At 39.9% G+C, this 23,217-nt stretch overlaps 1 protein-coding gene across 2 annotated transcripts in view; it reads left to right on the forward strand.

Moving 5' to 3' along the window:
* The window catches only part of CFAP61 (cilia and flagella associated protein 61), a 209,698-nt gene that overhangs the window by 2,147 nt on the left and 184,334 nt on the right, over positions 1-23,217 (forward strand). For both annotated transcript variants that reach the window (XM_073339783.2, XM_073339782.2), the window contains exons 2-8: positions 1,652-1,802; positions 3,791-3,941; positions 8,085-8,161; positions 9,094-9,161; positions 9,525-9,651; positions 18,389-18,521; positions 21,630-21,783. In XM_073339783.2, the coding sequence (XP_073195884.1) occupies positions 1,660-1,802; positions 3,791-3,941; positions 8,085-8,161; positions 9,094-9,161; positions 9,525-9,651; positions 18,389-18,521; positions 21,630-21,783 (853 nt within the window). In that variant the 5' untranslated portion in view covers positions 1,652-1,659. The remainder of the gene's footprint in view (positions 1-1,651; positions 1,803-3,790; positions 3,942-8,084; positions 8,162-9,093; positions 9,162-9,524; positions 9,652-18,388; positions 18,522-21,629; positions 21,784-23,217) is intronic.

Consider the following 23,217-nt stretch of genomic DNA (forward strand, 5'->3'; position numbering starts at 1 on the left):
GCTCACATCTCTATTCTATAAAGGGAAGATATGAGATGTTGGTGTCTCTGGCACACATTACACAGGAGTGCTGGTAGATGTTCTGAGATGATGTGGGCCATACTTGGGATGGTGGTGGTTTGCAACCCTGGTGGTAGTTTGCCTGAGGTTGCAACTGATATTGGAAATATATATGATGTAGGGTGGATGAGTATAAAAGTTTTTCTAGTCCAGTGTTTTTCAAACTGTGAGTCATGACCCAGTACTGGGTCATGGAATGTAAGGCACTGCGTCGCGGCGGCTCAGCACCACCAACCAGGCTTGCGTGCCTCTGCCTAGGAGCCGGACCTGCTGCTGGCTGCTTTCGGGGCACAGCGTGGTCCGCGGTGCCAGGACAGGCAGGAAGCCTGCCTTAGCACCCCCACTGCACTGCTGACTGGAAGCTGCCTGAGGTAACCCCGTGCCCTAACCCCGTGTCCCAATCCCCTGCGCCAGCCCTGATCCCTCCAAACCTGGTGCCCCTTCCTGCACCCAAATGCCTCATCCCTGGCCTCACCCCAGAGCCTGCACCCCCAGCCCAGAGCCCTGACCCCTTCCCGCACTCGAACCCCCTGCCCCAGCCCTGAGCCCACCCCAAACTCAGAGCCCCCTCCTGCACCCCAAATCCCTCATCCCCTGATCAACCCCAGAGCCTGCACTCCACTGTGCAACCCTCACCCCCGCACCCCAACCTTCTGCCCCACCCCTGAGCCCCTCCCACACCCCAAACCCCTCATCCCCAGCTCCGTTGGGTCGCGGGCATCAACAGTTTTCTTCAGCTGGGTCACTAGAAAAAAGTTTGAAAACCACTGTTCTAGTTTACAGCTAGAGTCTGGGTGGGGATTGGGAGCATAGTGAAGTTTTTTTTTTTTTTGAATGGGCAGTGTTATATTTTACATATAATCTTGTATGTGAGTTATTGTATAAACTGTGATGGTATTTGAACTGTTCATTTTCATACTTTAATGCTTAGGCTTTTTATTTTAAATTGTGACATTATTTGGTATATATACATTTAAACTTTAATGTTAGGTGGCAACAGAATTGAAAGGTAACTAAGTTTTTGTTGGTTAATCACAGTTGGACTGAATTCATATCACATTATCTATTATGAAACTGTTAGGTATACAAAGGACAAAATGGGTTATGAGGACACTACAAACACACTGCACATGGCACTGCAAAATAGATTTTTATTTGCATCCAGGGTTAGGGCTATTCAGAAAAGCCTTCCACTCCTCCTGAAGTATAAATAATCTTATTGATTTAAAAACTTGGCTTTTGGACAAATAGTTTGAAACCATCAGATACTATGATGATGAGCATTATAGAAATGTCTACAACTAAATGTGAAACCATTTCATGCAGTTGTAGGCCATTAAAAACATTCCCTCACTGTTCAGTAATATTTTAGGTGGTAACCATTATACTACATCCAATTTGAGACTGTGGTTTTCAGAGGAGCCTGGGGGAGTTAGGCACTCAGATCCCATTGATTTTCATTAGGATTTAACTGCCTAACTCCCTTCCTTCCTTTGAAAATCTCATCTAGAAATACTAACTTCAAGGCTGAAATCACTGCAGAAGCCAATCTCATTAGATAACATTAGTGTTTTCTTTGTTTTTGCTACAGTGTATAAAATGACTGCAATAACTTCTGCAAGAGGACGTACAGAAGTGGTCAATGCCAGAAGAACAGAATCACATGATGTTTCTGGTATTATTAGTCTCATCAGATATTTTACTGAAAAAACTTTTGGAAGGATTAATGTCATCTATCTTTTGTAAGTAGCAACATTTTAAGAACATACATGACATTCTTCTCAAGGTACCCAGAATCATGAGCCACTGTGTTAACTCTCTGCCTCTGCAAGAGAGAGCTTTTCTGGAACTTAGATTGTGTATCAGCTCCCTGCCACACCTGTCTGTCCTTCTCATCAGCAAATGCCTTGCAACTCTGCCAGTCTTAACCTTGTCTTGCAGGTAACAATCAGTGAACCCCAGTTCTCAAGTTCCCCAAGGAGGTCTCTCTCAGTATCCGCAAAAAGAAAAGGAGTACTTGTGGCACCTTAGAGACTAACAAATTTATTTGAGCATAAGCTTTCATGAGCTATAGCTCACTTTGTCGGATGCTGCATCCGACGAAGTGAGCTATAGCTCATGAAAGCTTATGCTCAAATAAATTTGTTAGTCTCTAAGGTGCCACAAGTACTCCTTTTCTTTTTGCGAATACAGACTAACACAGCTGCTACTCTGAAACCTCTCAGTATCCTGTTATTCTCACTTTATTTCAGTATAACAGCACTGAGATAATTCATAGTAAAACTAAGAATATGTTTCTTAATAAAGAATATAGATTTAAGTGATACCAATGGTGGCAGAGCCTACCCAAAAGTTGGGGGGCCAGGGGCCAGGGCCCCCTACCTCTACTCTTCTGCCCAAGGCCCTGTCCCAAGTCAGAGCCGGCCGGGAGCCACAGATTCTTCAGTTGCCTGGGGTGGGGTCGGGGTCGAGAGCAGCCCCCGGCCTGTGTTCCTGCTCCGCTGGCCCCCGCCCAGGGCAGGTGGAGGGTCCACAGCGTGGATCCCCCCAGTTGCACTCGCGGCTCTTACCATGGCTGGGCTGTGGCCCCCCAGCCGGAGCCAGGTCCTGGTAAGAGCCACATGGGGACAGCTGTGGGGAGCCACGGACCCTTCTGCCCTGGGTGCGGGGCCCATGAGGCAGGGACATGGGCTGGGGGCTGCTCTTGGGCCCCCCTAACCCGGGCAGGTAGAAGGTCCATGGCATGACTCCTCACAGCTGCCTAGGACCCGGCTTGGCTCCAGCTGCCGTGCCAGCCTGGTTGGGGGTACAGGGCCTCAGGGGGAAGAAGAGGAGTGGGGGTTGGGCCCCTGCCAAAAAGTGGGAGGGCCCTGGCCCTCCCCCCCCATTCCGGTGCCACTGTGTGATACTAAGCAAGAGTAAACGAGGTACAGTAGTTGTGGTTACAAACAAAACAAAATAAAATACACTTTCTAATGTCCAATTCTTAACTTTAAAAAGCTACAATCTTTGTCTAAACAGCTTTCTCACTTACATCAAGTTACCAGCACCTCCAGCCTTACAGCAAGAAGATCCAAGGTTCACAGAATCAGAAGGTGCTGTCCCCTTTGTTCCCTGAGTGATGGGTAACATACTAGTTGTGTCATGTGTAGGCTAACAGAGTAGTCAGTAAATACCCAGTAATAAATCAGAGACAGCTTTATGGTCCATATTTTCAAAAGTGGCCACTGATTTTGGGTGACTCGGTTTCTGTGCCCAGCTTAAGATCTCTTGGGCTTGATTTTCAGAAGTGGCAAGTACCCACAGCTCCAGCTGAAGTCAGTGGGAGTTGCAGTTGTACCTCTGGAAAACTGGGTCCAATATGTCTCAAATGTATGCTCTAGGTATACTTAATCCTGCCTCAGCCTGGGCAGATGGACTACATGACCTCTTCAGGTCACTTCCAGCCTTACATTTCTGTGATGCTGTGAAGTTGGGCGTCTAAAATCAGAGGACCCCAGATCAGTGGCCAATTTTGAAAATGTGATTGTTAAACTCTGTTGGTCCCACAGAGAAGATGGATTTACTGGCAGGAAGTGTTTGTATAGTGCGTATCGGCAACCCTATCCTCTGGTTCCCTTATGATGCTGTTGAACAGTTGTTAACTTGAAGACTAAGAAATCTAAAATCACTTTCTGAATCTTCTTTTTGTCATTTCTTTAACCTTTGCAAATCAAAATTGTTTCCACAGAGAAAAAGCTAACCTTGCCGTGACACTCAGCAATAAGAAGAATGAGGTTATTGCCCATGCTGCATTTCTGGACTATCCAAATTGGAATATTGTTGATCAAGCTGATTGGGAATCATTCTTACATGAAAACTACAGTGACAAAAAGTGCACAGTAAGTAATTATTTTTTCAGATGTGTTTTCACTTGAGGGACATCAACTTGGTTTCATTTTGTTCCTTTTGAATACTGTATGTGTTCAATTTTTGGTATAATATGGGGGGAAAACAATTAAATTGCAACAGATGTTAAGAGATGCATTGCCCTTGTTGCATGTATTGCTATTTCCTGGGATTTGGGAAGATCAGTGTAGAAAATGGTATTCCTTTTACTGGAGATTTTTGTTTTGTTTTCCATTCCAAGTGATTTCTTTGTTGTTTGACTAAGTTGGCTAATGGGTTTTTCTACACAAATGTTCTGACTCACTGAAGGCACATCACTTGGGGTCCTAAACATTCTCAACACTAGAAAATTATAACATATTAGATTTTATAACATTACATCTCATTCTAGAGCACTGTACGTTTTTACGGTATTGCCAGCTCTTAGAATTTTATTGAGAGTCTCACTATGTTTGGCATTTTTCTGAAAGCGCTAGTTCCTGGAGTCAAATCATTATGCGAGAATCTCTACTTTCCTTTTTTCAGAAAAGGAAATTTCTAGTCCTTTTTGGTTGTGGAGAAAAGCTGAAAAATTTGAATTCTAAAGGCTCAAACCCCAGAAGGCAAATAGAGAAACCAAAATTTATTATTGTTAAGCCAATCTCATGATTTTTGAACATCTGGGATTGGCAACACTGAAATTATCCAAGTGATAGGCAAACTGCCTTGCAATAATGTTATCCACTAGGGATGTTAGGCAACTGTTTTAAAGAAACTATCAACTCCAGTATTGCCATCTGAAATTGTTGTGTATACTGTTATTAAAAGAAACTCTTAATGTTGTTATAACTGAAGACGCTAAAGGGAAAAATACTATGTTTTTTCAGTTTTTCTTTGTACACTTGACAGTATTTTGAATATCGTTGATCCCACTGTATTGTTGATGGTGCATGCTTTTCCCCAGGCTGTGCATGGGGTGCTTACCAATATTATCATCAACAAAGCTGTAACTGAACCTGAAGAGACAGCTGGCAGAAGTGTGTCCAGAGAAAAGGTGGAAAAGAGAAAGCTTGAGCATGTGTGATGTTATTGCTCCCATGCCTGCCCTGAAGTCCTTTCTGAACATGGGCAAAAAACAGAACCGTATATTTTTAAAAAGAGGATTTTTTGAAATTGAGGATATGTCATTTAAAAAGTGCTTTATGGTCCTGATCCAGAAATAAGGATGAAAGGACAACACTCCTGAGCGAATTGTAGTTTTCCTCTCCACTTCAGGAGTACTCCTCTGGTTGACATTTGTGAGGTTAGCTCTGCAGAGCTCTATATGCCAAATATGAATCTTTAGACTGACCCTACTTTAGATGGAGAGGTAAACATGCATCTAGATAATATATGTTGATATAGTGTAAAGGTTTGATTGGCATGAATTTGGGATGGCTGCATTACGTAAAGAATAGCCAAGCAACATGTGAATTATTCAGGCAATTCGTACATCTTCATATGGTAGCATTGTTTTTGGTACTCATTTTACAGAATAACTGTTTTAGAAATGTTTCAGAATAGCAGCGTGTTAGTCTGTATTCGCAAAAAGAAAAGGAGTACTTGTGGCACCTTAGAGACTAACAAATTTATTTGAGCATAAGCTTTCATGAGCTACAGCTCACTTCATCGGATGCATTCAGTGGAAAATACAGTGAGGAGATTTATATACACACAGAACATGAAAAAATGGGTGTTTATCATGCACACTGTAAGGAGAGTGATCACTTAAGATGAGCTATTACTAGCAGGAGAGTGGGATGGGTGGGGGGGAGAAAACCCTTTGTAGTGATAATCAAGGTGGGCCATTTCCAGCAGTTAACAAGAACGTCTGAGGAACAGTGTTGGGGGGGGGGGTGGAGAGGGCGGGGAATAAACAAGGGGAAATAGTTTTACTTTGTATAATGACTCAACCACTCCCAATCTCTATTCAAGCCTAAGTTAATTGTATCCAATTTGCAAATTAATTCCAATTCAGCAGTTTCTCGTTGGAGTCTGTTTCTGAAGTCTTTTTGTTGAAGAATAGCCACTTTTAGGTGAGAAATCGAGTGACCAGAGAGATTCAAGTGTTCTCCGACTGGTTTATGAATGTTATAATTCTTGACATCTGATTTGTGTCCATTTATTCTTTTACGTAGAGACTGTCCAGTTTGATCAATGTACATGGCACAGGGGCGTTGCTGGCACATGATGGCATATATCACATTGGTAGATGTGCAGATGAATGAGCCTCTGATAGTGTGGCTGATGTGATTAGGCCCTATGATGGTGTCCCCTGAATAAATATGTAGACACAGTTGGCAACGGGCTTTGTTGCAAGGATAGGTTCCTGGGTTAGTGGTTCTGTTGTGTGGTGTGTGGTTGCTGGTGAGTATTTGCTTCAGGCTGGGGGGCTGTCTGTAGGCAAGGACTGGCCTGTCTCCCAAGATTTGGGAGAGCGATGGGTCGTCCTTCAGGATAGGTTGTAGATCCTTGATGATGCGTTGGAGAGGTTTTAGTTGGGGGCTGAAGATGACGGCTAGTGGCGTTCTGTTATTTTCTTTGTTGGGCCTGTTCTGTAGTAGGTGACTTCGGGGTCCTCTTCTGGCTCTGTCAATTTGTTTCTTCACTTCAGCAGGTGGGTATTGTAGTTGTAAGAATGCTTGATAGAAATCTTGTAGGCATTTGTCTCTGTCTGAGGGGTAGGAGCAAATGCGGTTGTATCGTAGAGCTTGGCTGTAGACAATGGATCGTGTGATGTGGTCTGCGTGAAAGCTGGAGGCATGTAGGTAGGAATAGTGGTCAGTAGGTTTCCAGTATAGGGTGGTGGTTATGTGACCATCACTTATTAGCACCGTAGTGTCCAGGAAGTGGATCTCTTGTGTGGACTGGTCCAGGCTGAGGTTGATGGTGGGATGGAAATTGTTGAAATCATGGTGGAATTCCTCAAGGGCTTCTTTTCCATGGGTCCAGATGATGAAGATGTCATCAATGTAGTGCAAGTAGAGTAGGGGCATTAGGGGACAAGAGCTGAGGAAGAGTTGTTCTAAGTCAGCCATAAAAATGTTGGCATACGGTGGGGCCATGCGGGTACCCGTAGCAGTGTCGCTGATTTGAAGGTATACATTGTCCTCAAATGTGAAATAGTTATGGGTAAGTACAAAGTCACAAAGTTCAGCTACCCAGGTTAGCCGTGACATTATCGGGGATAGTGTTCCTGACGGCTTGTAGTCCATCTTTGTGTGGAATGTTGGTGTAGAGGGCTTCTACATCCACAGTGGCCAGGATGATGTTATCAGGAAGATCACCGATGGATTGTAGTTTCCTCAGGAAGTCAGTGGTGTCTCGAAGATAGCTGGTAGTGTAGGGCCTGAGGAGGGAGTCTACATAGCCAGACAATCCTGCTGTCAGGGTGCCAATGCCTGAGATGATGGGGCGCCCAGGATTTCCAGGTTTATGGATCTTGGGTAGCAGATAGAATATCCCAGGTCGGGGTTCCAGGGGTGTGTCTGTGCGGATTTGTTCTTGTGCTTTTTCAGGGAGTTTCTTGAGCAAATGCTGTAGTTTCTTTTGGTAACCCTCAGTGGGATCAGAAGGTAATGGCTTGTAGAAAGTGGTGTTGGAGAGCTGCCGAGCAGCCTCTTGTTCATATTCCGACCTATTCATGATGACAACAGCACCTCCTTTGTCAGTCTTTTTGATTATGATGTCAGAGATGTTTCTGAGGCTGTGGATGGCATTTGCTCTTAGTATAAAGAAATTACAAACTTTTTTCAATCAAGTTTTGTTAAATTAAAAATGTAGCTCTGGTGCTTAAAAGTTATAACTGTAATATTAAACTTGAGTGTAAGTCAAGTTTTCTCGTTTTTGTTTTTTTTTGGTTAATTTACTGCATAGAGAGAGACACAAATCCAATCATTAAGACCCCGCTCCTGCAAACACTTATACACATGAGTAAATTTACCCATGCAGTTAGTCCCATTTAGTCAATGAAGCTACTTATGTGTGTCGAGTTACTCACATAAGTATGTACTGACAGGATCGGCAATTAAATTTGTAAATTAATATTTTAATTAATTAAAAAAACACTACATGCATTATCTTATTTTATTTAATTCATTCGTTTCTTTTTACTATAGCCTCTGAATACACTGTTTCTGCATCTTTTTGTGGCAAATGATGAATATGCGGTTGGATGTGCCCAAGAAATCATTAGGTGAGTTGATGTGTAAATTGATGCATAGGGAAGCATGTACAGTTTCCTGCTAACTCTCATCTGTAGAGACTGTGGAATTAAAAGATGGTCATGTAACAAAAAAAGCTTAAAGGTAAATATTAAAAAAAATTAACTGAATTTCTTAATTTCAGTATGTGACACGACATGACACAACTGTGTGTAGCCTGATATACATTCTAGATTTCAAAGCTAGACTCTTACAGTTCTGAACATATTTTCCTAACAGTGTAATCTCTTGCTATATCTTTTGCTATTATTCTTGACATAAATATCATGCAGTGATTGGGACAAATTGATTTTTTTGAGTGGAGGGAGAAGGTTCATGGTGCACAGTTGTGCAGGAAGCCTAAAAGCTGTGGCTATTTCTGAAAAATCATTGTCTGCAGGTTATTCTTTGAAATGTTTGTTAGGTACAGACTATGCAGCAGAAATAATACAATACAGCAGAGTGCTAGCTCAAATCACAAACAAGAAAGTGCTGCTTAAATTAATGTGGTTCAGCGCACAGCATCGCTACATAAACAGAGTAAATTGCATTTGGTGCTGTTGCTGTCAGTTTTACAGTTACAGAGTAACTGTAAAAGCCAGCTCATCCAGATGCCAGGTCAAATATCTGCCGGCAGAGATCTGCCATCTTTAATTTTTCACCACTGGGGAACTGATATAAAAAGAAAGCTATATGAAATCAAAGGATTAGGAGATTAAAGAGAGAAATGGGGTTGAAAAAACTGAAAAGGCCTTAATAATTTTCATATAATCTTTTTTGAGAAATCACATTTTAATTTTTTAGCCATGTGCATTTATGAGGGAAGATATAGGCACTGGAGAGCAAAGTTTCTTTCATTAAGAGATTTGCTGCTAAATTTGATGTGTAGTTACTGAGACTAAATAAAGTTATATTGTTTGTCCAGGACAGTTTTTAATGCAGTACCAGAAGTGCACTTTATTCTTCTTTTTGTACCAAGTCATGTGGATTTAGGTAAGAGTTTATTTAATATTATTTTAATCTTTAAACAACCACTGTAGTCTTAAGTATCATTATGATTAATACAATTGCGTGGTTTTCAGCATATTAAGGGAAGTGATTGTCCTATAGACCTGTGGAAGAACCAATCCTAACATACCATTTTATACTTCAAATAGCATAATCTCAGCTATATTGCTTAACATTACATAAAAAGGCTAACAGTGTGTGGTCCTGATTTGCCATGGCAGTAGATCATAGTGCAGTATCATGGCCTAAATTTGAAACCATATTTTGCTCCAACAATTCTTCTAATGGGTTAAAAAATTTCTTGGTGAAATTCCTTGATAGTTTTTAACTTGTTTTTGTCATTCTTAGGCCCAGGCTTAGGAACTTTTTTTGAGCGGATGATGAGTGTTCCAGGTTCGATAGTTGATGTGGACTTTACTTTGTTTGTGTGCCACAGGCACCAACATTGTCCCCAGCTGTACATTCGCAAAGCAAGGTAATATGCCTTCGTCTGCTTTGTCTGTATGCGTTTGTCTGGATCAATTGAAGGACTCCCATGACTACGAATCGAGAAAGTGTAGTTTTCATTAAATCACCTAAATATGTCCTCCTCCCATTTTCCAATTTTCTTGATGACCCAATGTTGACTCATGACAGCTACTTTTATTAAAGAGACAAGATGGGTGAGGTAATACTTTTACTGCACCAGGATACTACCTCACCCCATCTTGTCTCTCTAATATCTTAGGACCGACACATATATGACAAAACTGCATAATTACTTTTATTCTAATTTGTCACAAGACTTGTTGTATTTTTTGTAGATAGGTGGCCTTATTTCCATATGATTAAACTGAGTGTTTTATAGCAGTAATATAGTTTCCAGATTTTGATGTTTCTTCTATGCATTTGTTTATTTCCCCATGTCATGTTGCTACATATTTTACTGGGTACAGAACTTTTGTAACTTCCACATTGCCTCTTGGAGTATCTTGCTGTGTAGTTCCTGTTTTCTCTTATTAGGCCAAATTCTGACCAACTGGGCAAAGTCTGGCTAAGTAGATTTTGTTGTAAAGGAATTGCATTTGCATAATAAAACTGAGTAAGGAGGCCTTAGGCCAAACAAGCCTTCAAACATGCTAATACCTGCCTTCCTAAACATTGTTTGGCACTTGTGAATTTACTCTGTGTACAAACCCCCTGGGGAACCCCTTAGCAATATCTACTCACTGTCTGCCTGGGCAGGCCTCCTCCATGCTGCTGAGGGGGTGCAAGAAGAAAACAGGGATAATAATCCTACTTTTCTCCCATCCTTTGTCTGTCTTATTTATTTAGATTGTAATCAGTTTGGAGCAGGAACTGTATCTTACTATGTGTTTGTACAGTGCCTTCCACAGTGGAGCCCAGAACTTGGTTTGGGCTTTGAGGCACTAGTATAATAATAATAATTAATAACAACAAATAGTTAAATAATTAAATAGCCCAGAATCCAGCTGTGTGGCTGTCTGCTTCTCAGTCCTCCAGCTCATTGGAAGTGTAGAGTTTCTGTCACACTGAAGCCTTAGGTGGTCAAGGATATCCCTACAAAATTCATCCCTAGTTCTTTGCTCTCCGTTTTATTATTCTCTATAACATTTTCAGTACGGTTGTTCTGTAGTCTAGGTCCTTATAACCAAGAGGTGTTATTCACAAAATACCTGCACGTGTTTTCTCCTCTCAGAAAAGGTATTCCATTGCATTTCCTTTTTTAAAGAAAAAAATAAGTTTATTTTAACTAGCAAGTTGGAGGAATATGTTTCTTTGATCATTCTGTGTGTTTACGTACTGTGAATTGCTGCTCTAGGATGTTCTTTACAGGTCTGAAACCTACACTTTTCTCCAAAGAGCATCCACCACAGCAGAGCCCCAAATGCAAAACCATTTAACACGTATTTCAACATGCCAGCATTGGTGTGTAGACTGTTTCGAGTTTCTCTGAGTCCACATTCTGTCTTTTTTTATATTTTGTACTCCACACACACTATTGATTAGTAGTGAAGGGATCTTAGTGTTGAAGTAATAGTGCAAGGTAAACTCACTCCTGGGTCTTGAAAGGTATCCATGCCCCTTGATTCTGTCCATTATGTTTGTCTTTTATTAATCTGAAGTACATTTTTACCTTTGGGGCTGTCAAACAATGCAGTTTGGGAAATAACATTTTTGACATGATTGAAAATGTTAAGAAAGCCATTCCAGTATTATACTGAGGGGATACCATCTTGCCTGAGTTTTTGTAATACATATAGGGTAATAATGGAATGGTTCACTTTAATGAAAAGCAGGGTAGAAAACTAACCAACAAACGGTTTACTCCTTTTAAATAATGTAACTACTTGTCCTGTAAAATTCATAGTTTAGTATAGTTTGTCGTGGATTCTTCAAGTAAGCTAAATTATGTTTACTACTGATGCTTTTCCTTCCCTTTTCCTCTGTATTTGCATTTATACATCACTAGCACCCGTAGTGACATTCAGTGGAAACTCTTTAGAGACTTATCCATGAAAGGATTTTGACGCAGTCCCCAGCCACCTGCCTAGCAACACGTTCTGGGTCAATGATATGAGATTAGAGTAATCTCTGTTCCCTCTCCCCCTTACCCACAGGAAAAAATATGCTGTAAATTGATCCTTTGCTTAACCCCTGTATATTGAAGTTATTCTTTATCTGACCTTTAAAATGGGAAATAAAGCTGTAGCATCCTAGAACACAAACCAATGAGCTTTCATATTGAAGTCCCTTGCCTGTACTTTGCCATTTGTTCTAATTATCATTGTTTGTACTTCTCTGTACTTTACAGCTGTGTACAATAGATCACAAATCTGCCTTTACAGTGGTGTTTTGTTTGTTTCAATCTGGGAAGACAGTAGAATAGTATCCATATGAGTGAAAAGCCATTGCCTCTTATAAAATAAAGAAGGAAGGGGGTGGTTTGTAGAGGTAAACATTGTGGTTCCCATTCTGCAACACGTAGCATGTGGGGAGGCTGTTGCACTCATGGGGAGCCCCACTGACTTCAGTGGAGATTTGCATGCATGCCAAAATGATCTCATCATGCTACAGGCTTGTGGGATCAGGGCCCAAATCCTGACATGTGATCTCAGGCAAACTCACGTTTTAAGAGGGAGAGTGTAATTTCAGTATTGCACTGCTTTAAAAGGGCCAGTGGCAGCAGTATAATGAAATGTCATAGTGGTAAATATATAGGTTTAACTCTTGAGTTTAACTGAAAAAAATTGTGGTTCTTATCACTTTCTACCTTTCACTGGTTGGCACAATAAAACAGCAAGTTTAAATTACAGTACAATCTGATTGAATTGAACAGAAAGTCTAGTTTTGATTATTTGAAATTTCATAGTAAACACACTATATAAAATTCAGTTAAAGTAATGAAGACACAGTAATAGACCCCACTAGAGGATTCCAGCCATGAAATCTTCCCTGAGAAGAACGGAGAGACCACCATTTCTGAGTGTGAATTATGAAGTGTGTAGATTATTAGTTTTAGCCAGGGTCTGCTGTACTAATGGAGTCATTTTAGGTAGAGGTTTAATCAGGTGAATAACTAGAGTCACAATTTATAGTGTATTATGTTTACCCATAGTTCCTTCTTGCTTATATAAGCCCATTCAAATTAGGATTCCACCTATCCAAAAACTGCAGTAAGGGATGGAGGTGGAATGTTGGGTGGGAAATTTTTGTCGCTGATGGCAGTTTGTGCTCCCAGTTTGGAGTGGGCAGCTGCAGAATCCACCTGTATAGGGTCCCCAAGATTGTCATCCAAACTTAAAAGTCATGTGAAAGAATCCAGTCACTACTAGCAGAAAAGGAACGAGATCTCTAAACCTATTATGCAGAATGAAACAATAGTCTGACTGCTTGGGTGTATTTGTCTTGACTCACTGATGGAGACAAGGTGGCATGCAGGCACCCACCCTTCCTGCTACAAAAATGGATACGAATGAGTTACTAAGAGAGATCAAGGCAGGCATTGCTGATATTCACTCCAAACTACTAGATATTAACAAAACAACCCCGCCTCCCCGCAAAAAATCCCACTTGGCAGACCTGGATGAGAAGGTCAGCACTACTGAATCCAGTGTAGTAGAGACTGCAGAGGAGACACTGAATATGCCCACCAGAATCAAGCAAATAGAGAGAGAGGGACACGGTGGGATCTTTAAAACTAATGGTACAGAGAATTATAAAAGAAGGAACAATGTAAGAATAAAAGGAATCATTGATGATGGGGAGAAGGGTAGTCTTCTCTAAGGGTCAAATTCAGTCCTGTGCATGAGGTCAGCACATATCATCTATGCACCACTTAAGCCACACTTAAACCCTATGTTCAGTTATACCATTCTACCAATATTTACAAATTCAGACACAATATTTGTCATAAAAATTAATAAACAGAACTTTTGAAACATTTACATCCACTTTAAGGCCTCTTTAAACTGCCAGAGTGGTCTAAGTGGGAATCAGGGCCTATATTTATTTGTTTTTTAATCACTGGCTGCAGTAAAACTTGGTACTAAGGGTTTCATTTTACATACTTGATCAATAGGAACATAAAGGATGTTATGTTGGTTTCCTGAAAAGTTGGAGAAAAGAGTTAACAGAAAAATAGCCATTGAAGAATGGTTATCAGTATGATCTTCAGAAAAAAGCTTATCAAGTATGTACTGTTCTAAAGGAAAATTATTTTTAGATATTGTTTCAATGGCACCTTATTCCAGAAAAGCTTAACAAAAATTATAAAGCAACTGGTAACTAATGGTGATGAGGTTGTGGATATATTGGAAGCTTTACTCATATTTAGTGGGATTGCTCACAGGTAGAATATTATTGGGGTGAGATTACTAGTCAGATTGGGTCAACAACTGTATGTGGTCTGTTTTAAGGGACCAGTAATAATCCTTTTAGGTCTCACAATTAATATCATGGCCTTCAGTGAGCATAATTCTTCAAGATTTTTTAGTAGCACTATGGCTCTTATTAGCCAGGGATTGGAAAAAGAATATTCTCGCTTTTGTTAATATTTTGATTCATTAGAGTTTTAGGACATAGTGGAAATGGAGAAATGGATGCGTTAAATTAAAACACAATAAAGGAGACAAAAAACTAACAAATACCTAGCTTCCCACCTTTCTTCTATTGGATTTTCATACCAGAAACAGCCACTCGCTGTAAAACTGACACAGTTAAACACGCTGCGTTTTAAATGAGCGGTTGATGGTGAAAATCGCCAGTGTAGAGGGCTCTCAACAATTGCAAGAAATACACATGTGCAACTGCCCTTCCTGGGGAAAAGAAGAAAGAAAATAGACTTAAGACTGGTTTTATTATACAACACTTAGCAAATTAGGGCCCTGACCCAGCTGACTTCTGGGAGCTACCACAATATAAATGTTATGTAATAATTAATGGACTAAAAACAAAACAATACGTAATAAACAAGAAAGAAGTGTAAATTAACCAAGGCTTTTATAATGGAAAATATTGCATTGATTCATGTATTGATATTTTTATTTTTATTTTGTAAATCATTTTGAAAAAAAGAAGTTATTTTTTAAATTGCAGGATGGCGCCAATTTTGAGCACTGATCCTGTTTTGTGACCTCTGTTTATAAAAGAAACAAAAACTTGAAGAAAAGGGAAGCTACTATAGTATATCAGGCAATCCTTGTAATCTCTGACCTTTCAATTGCTAGAAGTACAGCATGTAATGATATTTTCTGGTGGTTTTCAAAGGCTGTTTAATAAAAGGATTGGCCTCAAGTTATGAAGGAAGTTGCTGAACTAACAACTAAGAGATTTAAGACCATTAATCTTCTGAGGGATTCGGAAGTTACATGGCCCTAGCCTTATAAAAAGTTTTCTGAGTAATTAATTTACTAAGTTACAGAACATTTTCAAATGTGTTGTAGCACTGTGTGAGTGCTTCGATGAATAATTTATAAGAAATGTGTTGATAGTTGACCACTAGAGGTCACTAGAGACCTTGCAACGAAATAATCACTTACATTGCTTCCAGATGGCAATACATGTCCTAGTTTTGTTTTTATTATCTGAATTGAACCAACAGACAGGCCTAATTGTATCCGCCCCAGCCCTTTATTACTTCATATCTGTATAATACTTGACAGGTTGACATGATGACAGTGTGATAAAGATTATGACTGCATCACCTGTGGGTGTAGTGTGACCACTCTTTGCCAAAAATGTTAACAGTCTTGGGGTACTTTTGGATCTCCAGCTCCTTTTAGATTTCAAGGTAGCAATAGTGGTTCATTCTACTTTTTAAAATCTGTGGTTAGCTAAGAGGTTGTTAGATATTGCTAGTCATCATGCTCTAGTTATCTGCCGTGCATTATACTTGCAAGGTACCTTTAAAGATGGCCTATAAGTTTTAACAAGTGAAGAATGTGCTGGCCCACTTGTTTTAGTGCAGGGGGTTGGTGGGAACATATCACCCACATGCTCAGTGAACTTCAATTGATGCCCATCTTCTCTCAGGGCAATTCATCATGTTGGCTCAAATGTCTAAAGCTTGCCTGAGTTTGCTTCTTGGCCCTTTAGGGACCATCTCTCTCCCTGTGCATTCTGTGACAGCTGAGATTAGCAAATGCACATTTTATAGAAGTTCAGTCATGGAGATTTGGAGGTGTTTTCAATGGGGAGTCCCTAGCTGTAGATCTTATTCCTTCTTGTGGTCCATCACAGCCTGAGTTTCCTGACTCTTAGGGGATAGTGCAAGATGCATCATTTTAGTAAAGCATGTATTTGTTGGACCATTGATGAACTGAATGGTTTGGGTAGTACAGGATTGGGACAGTTTATCGTGTTTATTATAGATAGTTTAATGTTAGATATATTTATTTTGTGACAGGCCCATGGTGATAGGCACATTAAAAAACCAGCAAATAAAACAATCAATAGGTACTGCGTTCCCTGACTGTACTTTTTATCTACATTATTCAACATGCATTAAAATTCTCTTTTAGTCTTGTGCTTCTGATTAAGAACTAGGATTTCAAAAGCTTAATATTGGATTTTAAATGAGAAAACATTAAGTATCAGTAAGTGTGTTAATCTCTTCAGGTATTTCAATGAGAATCTATCTATACACTTTGAGTACTGTAAGACTTTTACTGCCAACAGTGTATGTCAGGCCAAGTGGAGACAGGTTGAGGTAGCTTTCACACTGACAGCAAGTTGAATGTAGAAGGACCAGTAGAAGTAGATAAGATCTGCATCCTGCAAACTGCAACATTATACCTGTGCTGGAGCCTCATTTTGACTTCAGTGGGAATCCATGTGGACTCAGGGGTCTGTCTTTGCAGTAAGTTGCAGGATTGGAGCCTAAGTCTTTACTGGCCCTCTTTAGTTGTACGTGATTTATGTTGAAAAGTTGATTGGCAGGAGTCAGTTAGGCAGAGAAGGGAGAGGAGATTTTGACCACCTTTTCAGGCTATGCCTCCATCTTCAGACATCTGCCACAGGAGCCATGGAAGACAGCACGGGCTCTCCACACAGAAGGAGCTCCACCGAGGAGCTCCTTCCAGTTCTTTGCTGCAGGGCTGACGTGCTGAAACATCCAGCCATGAAGTGGTTCCCCCGCCCAGATGGCTGCCAGTGGGTGCAGATCTGAACAAAGTGACCTCATTTCAGAGCTCCCCTACCAGAGCACAGAGAAAAAGGAGGAAGGGAGTGTAGCATAGGCTAACGTTCAGAAGTAACTTACTGGGCATTTTAGAGGCAATTTCTGGAATGGGAACAGTTTGATGCTAAATCTCCCTTTTGATTGGTCATTTGCTGACTGACACCAGAGGTGAGGAAATGCCCCCATTGCTCACGCTAGCTCACCAAGTCACAGAACACCAACTAGCGAGTAAGCACATTTAATTCTTTTGAGTGAAATTATATAATTTAATGGTCTCTTTCACACAAAAGCACACAGTTACGGCAGATTCTGCACAGGTGTGCTGGGGGGATAGTAAAGGCACAGGGAGCTCCTCCCTGCCCATGTTTGCACCATCTTTGGTATGGCTCCTTTAAGAGATTTCCACTGGCTGAGGATCTGGCCAATTGAATGTAGATTTTTGACAGCCCTGTGTTGTTGTTTTTTTGCACCTGGGGATTTTAGATGAACTGTTTGAGTGTGTAGGCTTGCTTTGTAAATTAGCAGTCACTGCCAGCAATACAGCAGAATATTAAAATGAGAAGTTTTTATTTCTTATCTTCAGGTAAGTAAGCATCCTCCTACCTCAATCATTCTCCCATTTTTTGTTTATATTTTGTCATGGTAGTAGTTATGGACCACTGACAAGTACATGATGATGAACCTGACAAGGCTACTGGTTTGTGAACAGTATTTGTTTAATTCCTATGTTACTGTCATGGGTCAGTATACTCCCCTCTGTTGCATAGCAAAATCACAGAGAGTTTGTGGTAAATGCCATTGGATGCACTGCAGCGAAGAGGGTTATTCAATATGTTCATTCCCCATCTCAGAGTGAATGGCAGCCCCTTTTTAACAGCAGTGTGGAATTTGTGTAGTATACATTATTTTTGGCCTGCAGTAACTTATCCTGTTATCAGAGGCGCCATTTGCATCTGCCAATGGAAATATCACAGCAAAGAGTCCGCTATATTGCCAATACTGGAATAGTGGGTCTGGGAAGTTCACAGAGGTGTATAACTAGGCCTGGCTGTTTGAAGATGCCTGGGGTTAGGTTTCCTTATGGATCCTTGGTTTCTGCTTCAGCAGGGGCCACACCTCCAGTAAGGAAAGAGGTAGTCGATGTTTACAGTCACAGCTTCAGCTACATTCATAAGATCTCTTGTTTAAAGTGTTGTAAAGAGTGTCTGTGCTGTAAGAAATAACAGCTATCCAAATTTCCCTTTTCAGTTACCTCTGGTATGCCCAGGAAGACATCTGTTCTTTCATTCTCTGTAGTGCATCAGAGTAAATTAATAAAGAGTTTTAAAAAATATTTAACAATATACACTGAAATGATCAGTCATGTTTGATTTACAACATTCTAAAAATGACAGTGTAATTGAAATCAAATAAATAGTTGACTTTGTATAGAAGTTATCATTTGTCTACACTCTGAAAAACAAATTAGGGAGTGAAGGATCAGTATTCTAGTATTAGAAAGTTTTAAGACATCATTGATTCTGTTTTACAGGGTGGAAGACCATGATGATCTCATGCCTATCTTCATGCATCAGAATGAAATTCTGAGAGAAACCTATGGAGAATACTTCCTTGCAGAGCTGATAGAAGCTCAGGATGAAAAAAACCATGCTGTTGTTTGTGAGGTAGATCCTTGACATGCAGTAGGCTTGGGTATCCTTAACATTCATTATGCTGTATTTGGTAACAGCTGGTGCACTGGTTTCTTGAATAAAAATGAATTAAGTAGGACTAACTATGCCTTAGAAAGCAAAAATCATAATTTTGATGGCCATTTGACACTTGAGAAATTCAGCCCTTTTCTTAGTAAGCTTTCAGTTCTTTCAGGAAAATGATTGCCCCTTTGCAGTGGGTATCTCCTTTAAGGATGGAACATGACAAGTGAATCAGTAATAAATAGTAACAATACTTGGCATTTCTAAAATGCCTTTCCATCAGAAGATCCTCAGTTACTTTACAAATCTCATTTGTACCTCACAATATTCTTAAGAGGATGACAGGGTCACCCATTCTACAGATGAGGAAACTGAGAATAAGCAAATTAAGGGCCCATTTCTGTGGGATTCTGATTGTCTGTGAGGATCCATATGACTTTAACTCATGGTGACCTCATTACGCTTTGAGGCTGCTCACAGCAAGTGCTCACCCCTTTGCAGACTTGGGCCTTAAGTGACAACAAAATCATAATTGTATGTCACCTGAGAACTTTTTTCAGAAAAGAATGGAAATGTATTAATTTACTCTTGACTGAGAGCTCGACCTTGGGCAGCTCTTCTCTGGGAGGCAGTCAGGAGCATCCCTGTCCCTGCCCTTGTGTAGCTAGTAAAAGAGCTAACCAGAATAGCAGCCCCTCTGGTCAAGGAAGCGTAGCAATTACTGCTGCGATGTTTCCACCAGGAACAACTCATTGAAAAGGGACAGGGAGTCATGGTTCTGCCCCTCCTATGCAGAGGCCAGCAGAGTTGGCTGGACATACTGTGATCGGTGATGCATACAGTGATGCATCCAAAGAAGTGGGTTTTAGCCCAGGAAAGCTTATGGTCAAATAAATTTGTTAGTCTCTAAGGTGCCACAAGTACTCCTCGTTCTTTTTGCTGATACAGACTAACACGGCTACCACTCTGAAACGTGAGCAATATGTTACACCCTTTAAAGGGCTGTAGCAGTTTGTATTCACCCTAGCACAACTGGAATGCGCAGGCAGGCACTGCCTTTCGATGCTCCCCCTGGCATCACGCTTCTGAAGCTATGCCTCCAAAGGAGGACTGTGGCTAAATGCCACCGTCTAACCCAGTGTGATTTGTTTGTATATTTTGTTTCTTATTGTAATATAAATGAAGCTACAATTTGGTAGATTTTTCTGAGATAATTGAAAGAGGTGATCTTAAATCAGTTATTGTTATTTTAGACACTTTGCATTATAAATAACCAAATTACATCCACTAGCAACATTAATACTGCATGTGATGACTGGTAACCAAGGATACATAGTCAAAAATATCTCCAAAAGGTAGAATTAGAGATGCTAGAGATGGACAAGATGAGTGAATATTGTAGTTTGTTTCCATCTCCTGATCAATGCAGAAAAATGTATGCTATCTCCAAAAATCAGGAATTAGTTTCTTAATTAAAAGAGAAATGAGAGTGGCCAGCATGAAAGAGATTTTAAAAACCTTGGTATTTTACAGTGTCTCAGAGGCATGCATTTCTAAAAGAACATTCTATTTTACAATATGTAATTGCCATACTTTATAATTCTATGAAGTATTGTAGGCAGATAGGAGCTATAACCTACTTTAACTGCAGAAATCTGCTTCCTTGAGCAAAACAGTTAAAAAAAAAATCCTTAAAATGTAATCACTGCAGTTTGAAACCAAGCGGTAAACAATAAGCCATTAGTGTAATAACACATTACAAACAGTTATTTTATAATCTTATAAATAATATATTTCTATCATACATTTATGGCTCAACATGAAACCTGCAAAACGTGCTTCAGGTCTTCATAGTATAGACTCACCAATGCTGCTGCAGATTGGAAAGATACCTCCATATGAACCAAGATAGCTGCCAATTTTCCCTGCAGAGAATGAAGCTGGCAACCTCTTTTTGCACATATGGTAGATGGATTGGTTAATCAGCCTCTGCTGAGCCTTGGGCCTAAAATTACACAGCAGCCAGACAACTGCAGAGACCCATCTTTTGTTCAGTTACGCAAACAAGACAAGCAAACAATCACTTGTTGTTTGGGGAAAAAAATAAACTTTTTTTTTATTTTTATTGAAATGTTGATGGCTTGATAAGACAGCTGGACAAATTCAGCCTTTTATCACAAGATTTTATTAAGTATAGGAGGAAAAATACATATAGTGGTTATATGTTTTATCAGTAGGTTGCATATAATACTAAAAATTAAGTTATCTTCTACCTGCCTTATTTTAGTGAAAAATCAGTGATGATTCTTATTGTCAGTGTCTGTTTCTTGTTTACTATTGTAACTTCCAGGAAAGCTCCAATTCCGTGCATTAAACCAATGTCACATGCTATTTCATCAATGCAAGGTCCTTATCGCTGTCATATCTGCCTGTGCAGTTATTAAGGCATTTGTTGCTTGATATGTCTTGAACTTGAAATTATCTAGTGCTTATAATTACTGTGCTTTCTGTCCCTGAATTAAACCATGTCACAGGGAAATAAAGTATTTTCTTCCATTTAAGAGCACAAAGAAATTTTTACACTAGTGTTTAGTAATTAGGCAACCATTGTGTTTAGCTAGATCCAGATTTTCCTTAACAGTTTTAGATTAAGCAAGAATCTGTTCTGAAATAGCTAAAGATGACGCTTTGTAATTCTATATGTTTTGTGTTCATTTATAAATAATTGTTGAGATACAAAACACCTTACAGACCATAGCTAACAATATTTTTTTATTCTTCCCCTGTGCATATTTAAATCAAGATTATTACATTTTCTTTTACCCTCCTCTGAAGTATCTGGTATTAGCCACTGTTAGAGACTGGATACTGAGCTAGCTGGACCTTCAAGCTGATCCAGTCTGGCTATTCCTATTTAAATCTTTCAAACCCTGGAACAAAGTAGCTTTGTTAGGTGGGATTTAAGATAAAAAGTATGAAGTATATTGGATTGTGTGGCCTTTTCTTGTGCCCCAAATTCATGTCTTTATATAGACTTGCAGCTTTTAAGAGTGTGATAATGTTATTTTGATATTTCAGGATGATGGCACTGCAGTAGGTTTCATGAGTGTGTGCTCGGAAGTGAATATACAACTGCTTCATGACTGTTTTGACCTGGGGCCTTTCCATGGTCTCTGCAAACCACATCCTGATGATATTCTCAAACTACCTCAGGAGCCAAGTATTGAAGCAGGTAAAAACAGAGTAAAATATATATATTCAAAATCAGCTAGGCTACATTTATTTTTAACTTCCAAATATATAATTATTTCATGGGGTTGGAAGGGAACCTTTTGGAATGGTCTAGCTCAACACTAGGCAGGGAGGTCTGAGAAGGTTTGACAGCTGTTGTCTCTGGTTATTAAATGCTTGTCACTGTTGAGGAGATTGGAGGATCTTTCAGGATCAGTAGCATTATATAAACAAAGTTCAAATCTTGGAAAGTTAAAGCATTAGACATGTCCCCCACATGTCATCTGCAACTGGTCTGTTAAGTTAAGGTCTCATTTTGAAGCTGATTCTAATGTCTGAGAATAGTTAGGCAGCTGACCAGTATCATCTCATTGTTTCCTTGTGCTCTGTCTGTTCTGCTTATAGTCTTGTACCTAGTCTCTGACTTGAAGAGTTTATAATAAATCTCTTTGTTATGTGTTTGTACAGTGTCTAGTGCAATGGGGCCCTGCCCTTTAAGGGCTACCATAATACAAATAAATGATAATGATAATAATAAAGTTGGTATATGAATTGCTTGAAGAGTAGAAAAGTTCTCTAAATGATGCACTGTCATCCTCTGGCCTCTTTCTTAAGAAGCACTGAAGAGTTTTTTTGCTAGTGTTTGTTTTTTTGCATAGACAACTACATTTTGCTATTTGTTAATAATCAATAATAGAATAAGAATGAGCACTAATAAGTTACCACAATTATCTGTTTCATTGAATGCTTCTAATGCCTTGTCTCAGACCAAAAAGAGGGCCACTGAGCAGCCTAAAACCAGTCACCCACAGATATCCTAGAACTGTCAGCCTCAGGGAAGAAGATGGAGGAAAGAACACACTCCTAGCTATCCTATCAACTTTCCTTTCCCTCCCCTGCAAAGAACCACCATGTTAATAAAGGAACTCCACCATTTTATTCTATCTCACCTCCTTGCCCCTGGAGCTGCTGGAGTGTTACTGCAGACCTAGGTGAAGGACAGTGTTGGGAATACAAATAGGGCTGTGGGAGGAGGAAAAATCATTAGTACAAGTCCACTGTTTGTTGGGAAGCTCCAACCTCTTGACTGTAGTGTGTATGTGGGTCCTCTCTTTCCTAACCTTGCATGCTGGGTCAGCCTTCTTCAGGATCAGTTGGCCAGGTACACAGTCAGCTGAATGGATCTTATAAAGCCATGTAAATTAGGGTCAGGATTGGGTCTTTAAAAGGCCAAATGACTATTTTCCAAAAGACACTAAATAACTTAATCTTCATAACTTTAAGAAACACCTTTAAAACAATAAGCTGCACCAGTAAATTCTTAGTAGGTATTGCATGTACGCTTTAAAGAGTTAGTCTATTGTATCTGGCCAAAATGGGCAAGAGGAAAATGGTTCTTGTTGTTTTTAAAATCAAAGTAAAAAAATTAAGCTAG

Source organism: Lepidochelys kempii, chromosome 3 (genome assembly GCF_965140285.1).
Source record: "Lepidochelys kempii isolate rLepKem1 chromosome 3, rLepKem1.hap1, whole genome shotgun sequence".
Lineage (NCBI taxonomy): Eukaryota > Metazoa > Chordata > Testudines > Cheloniidae > Lepidochelys > Lepidochelys kempii.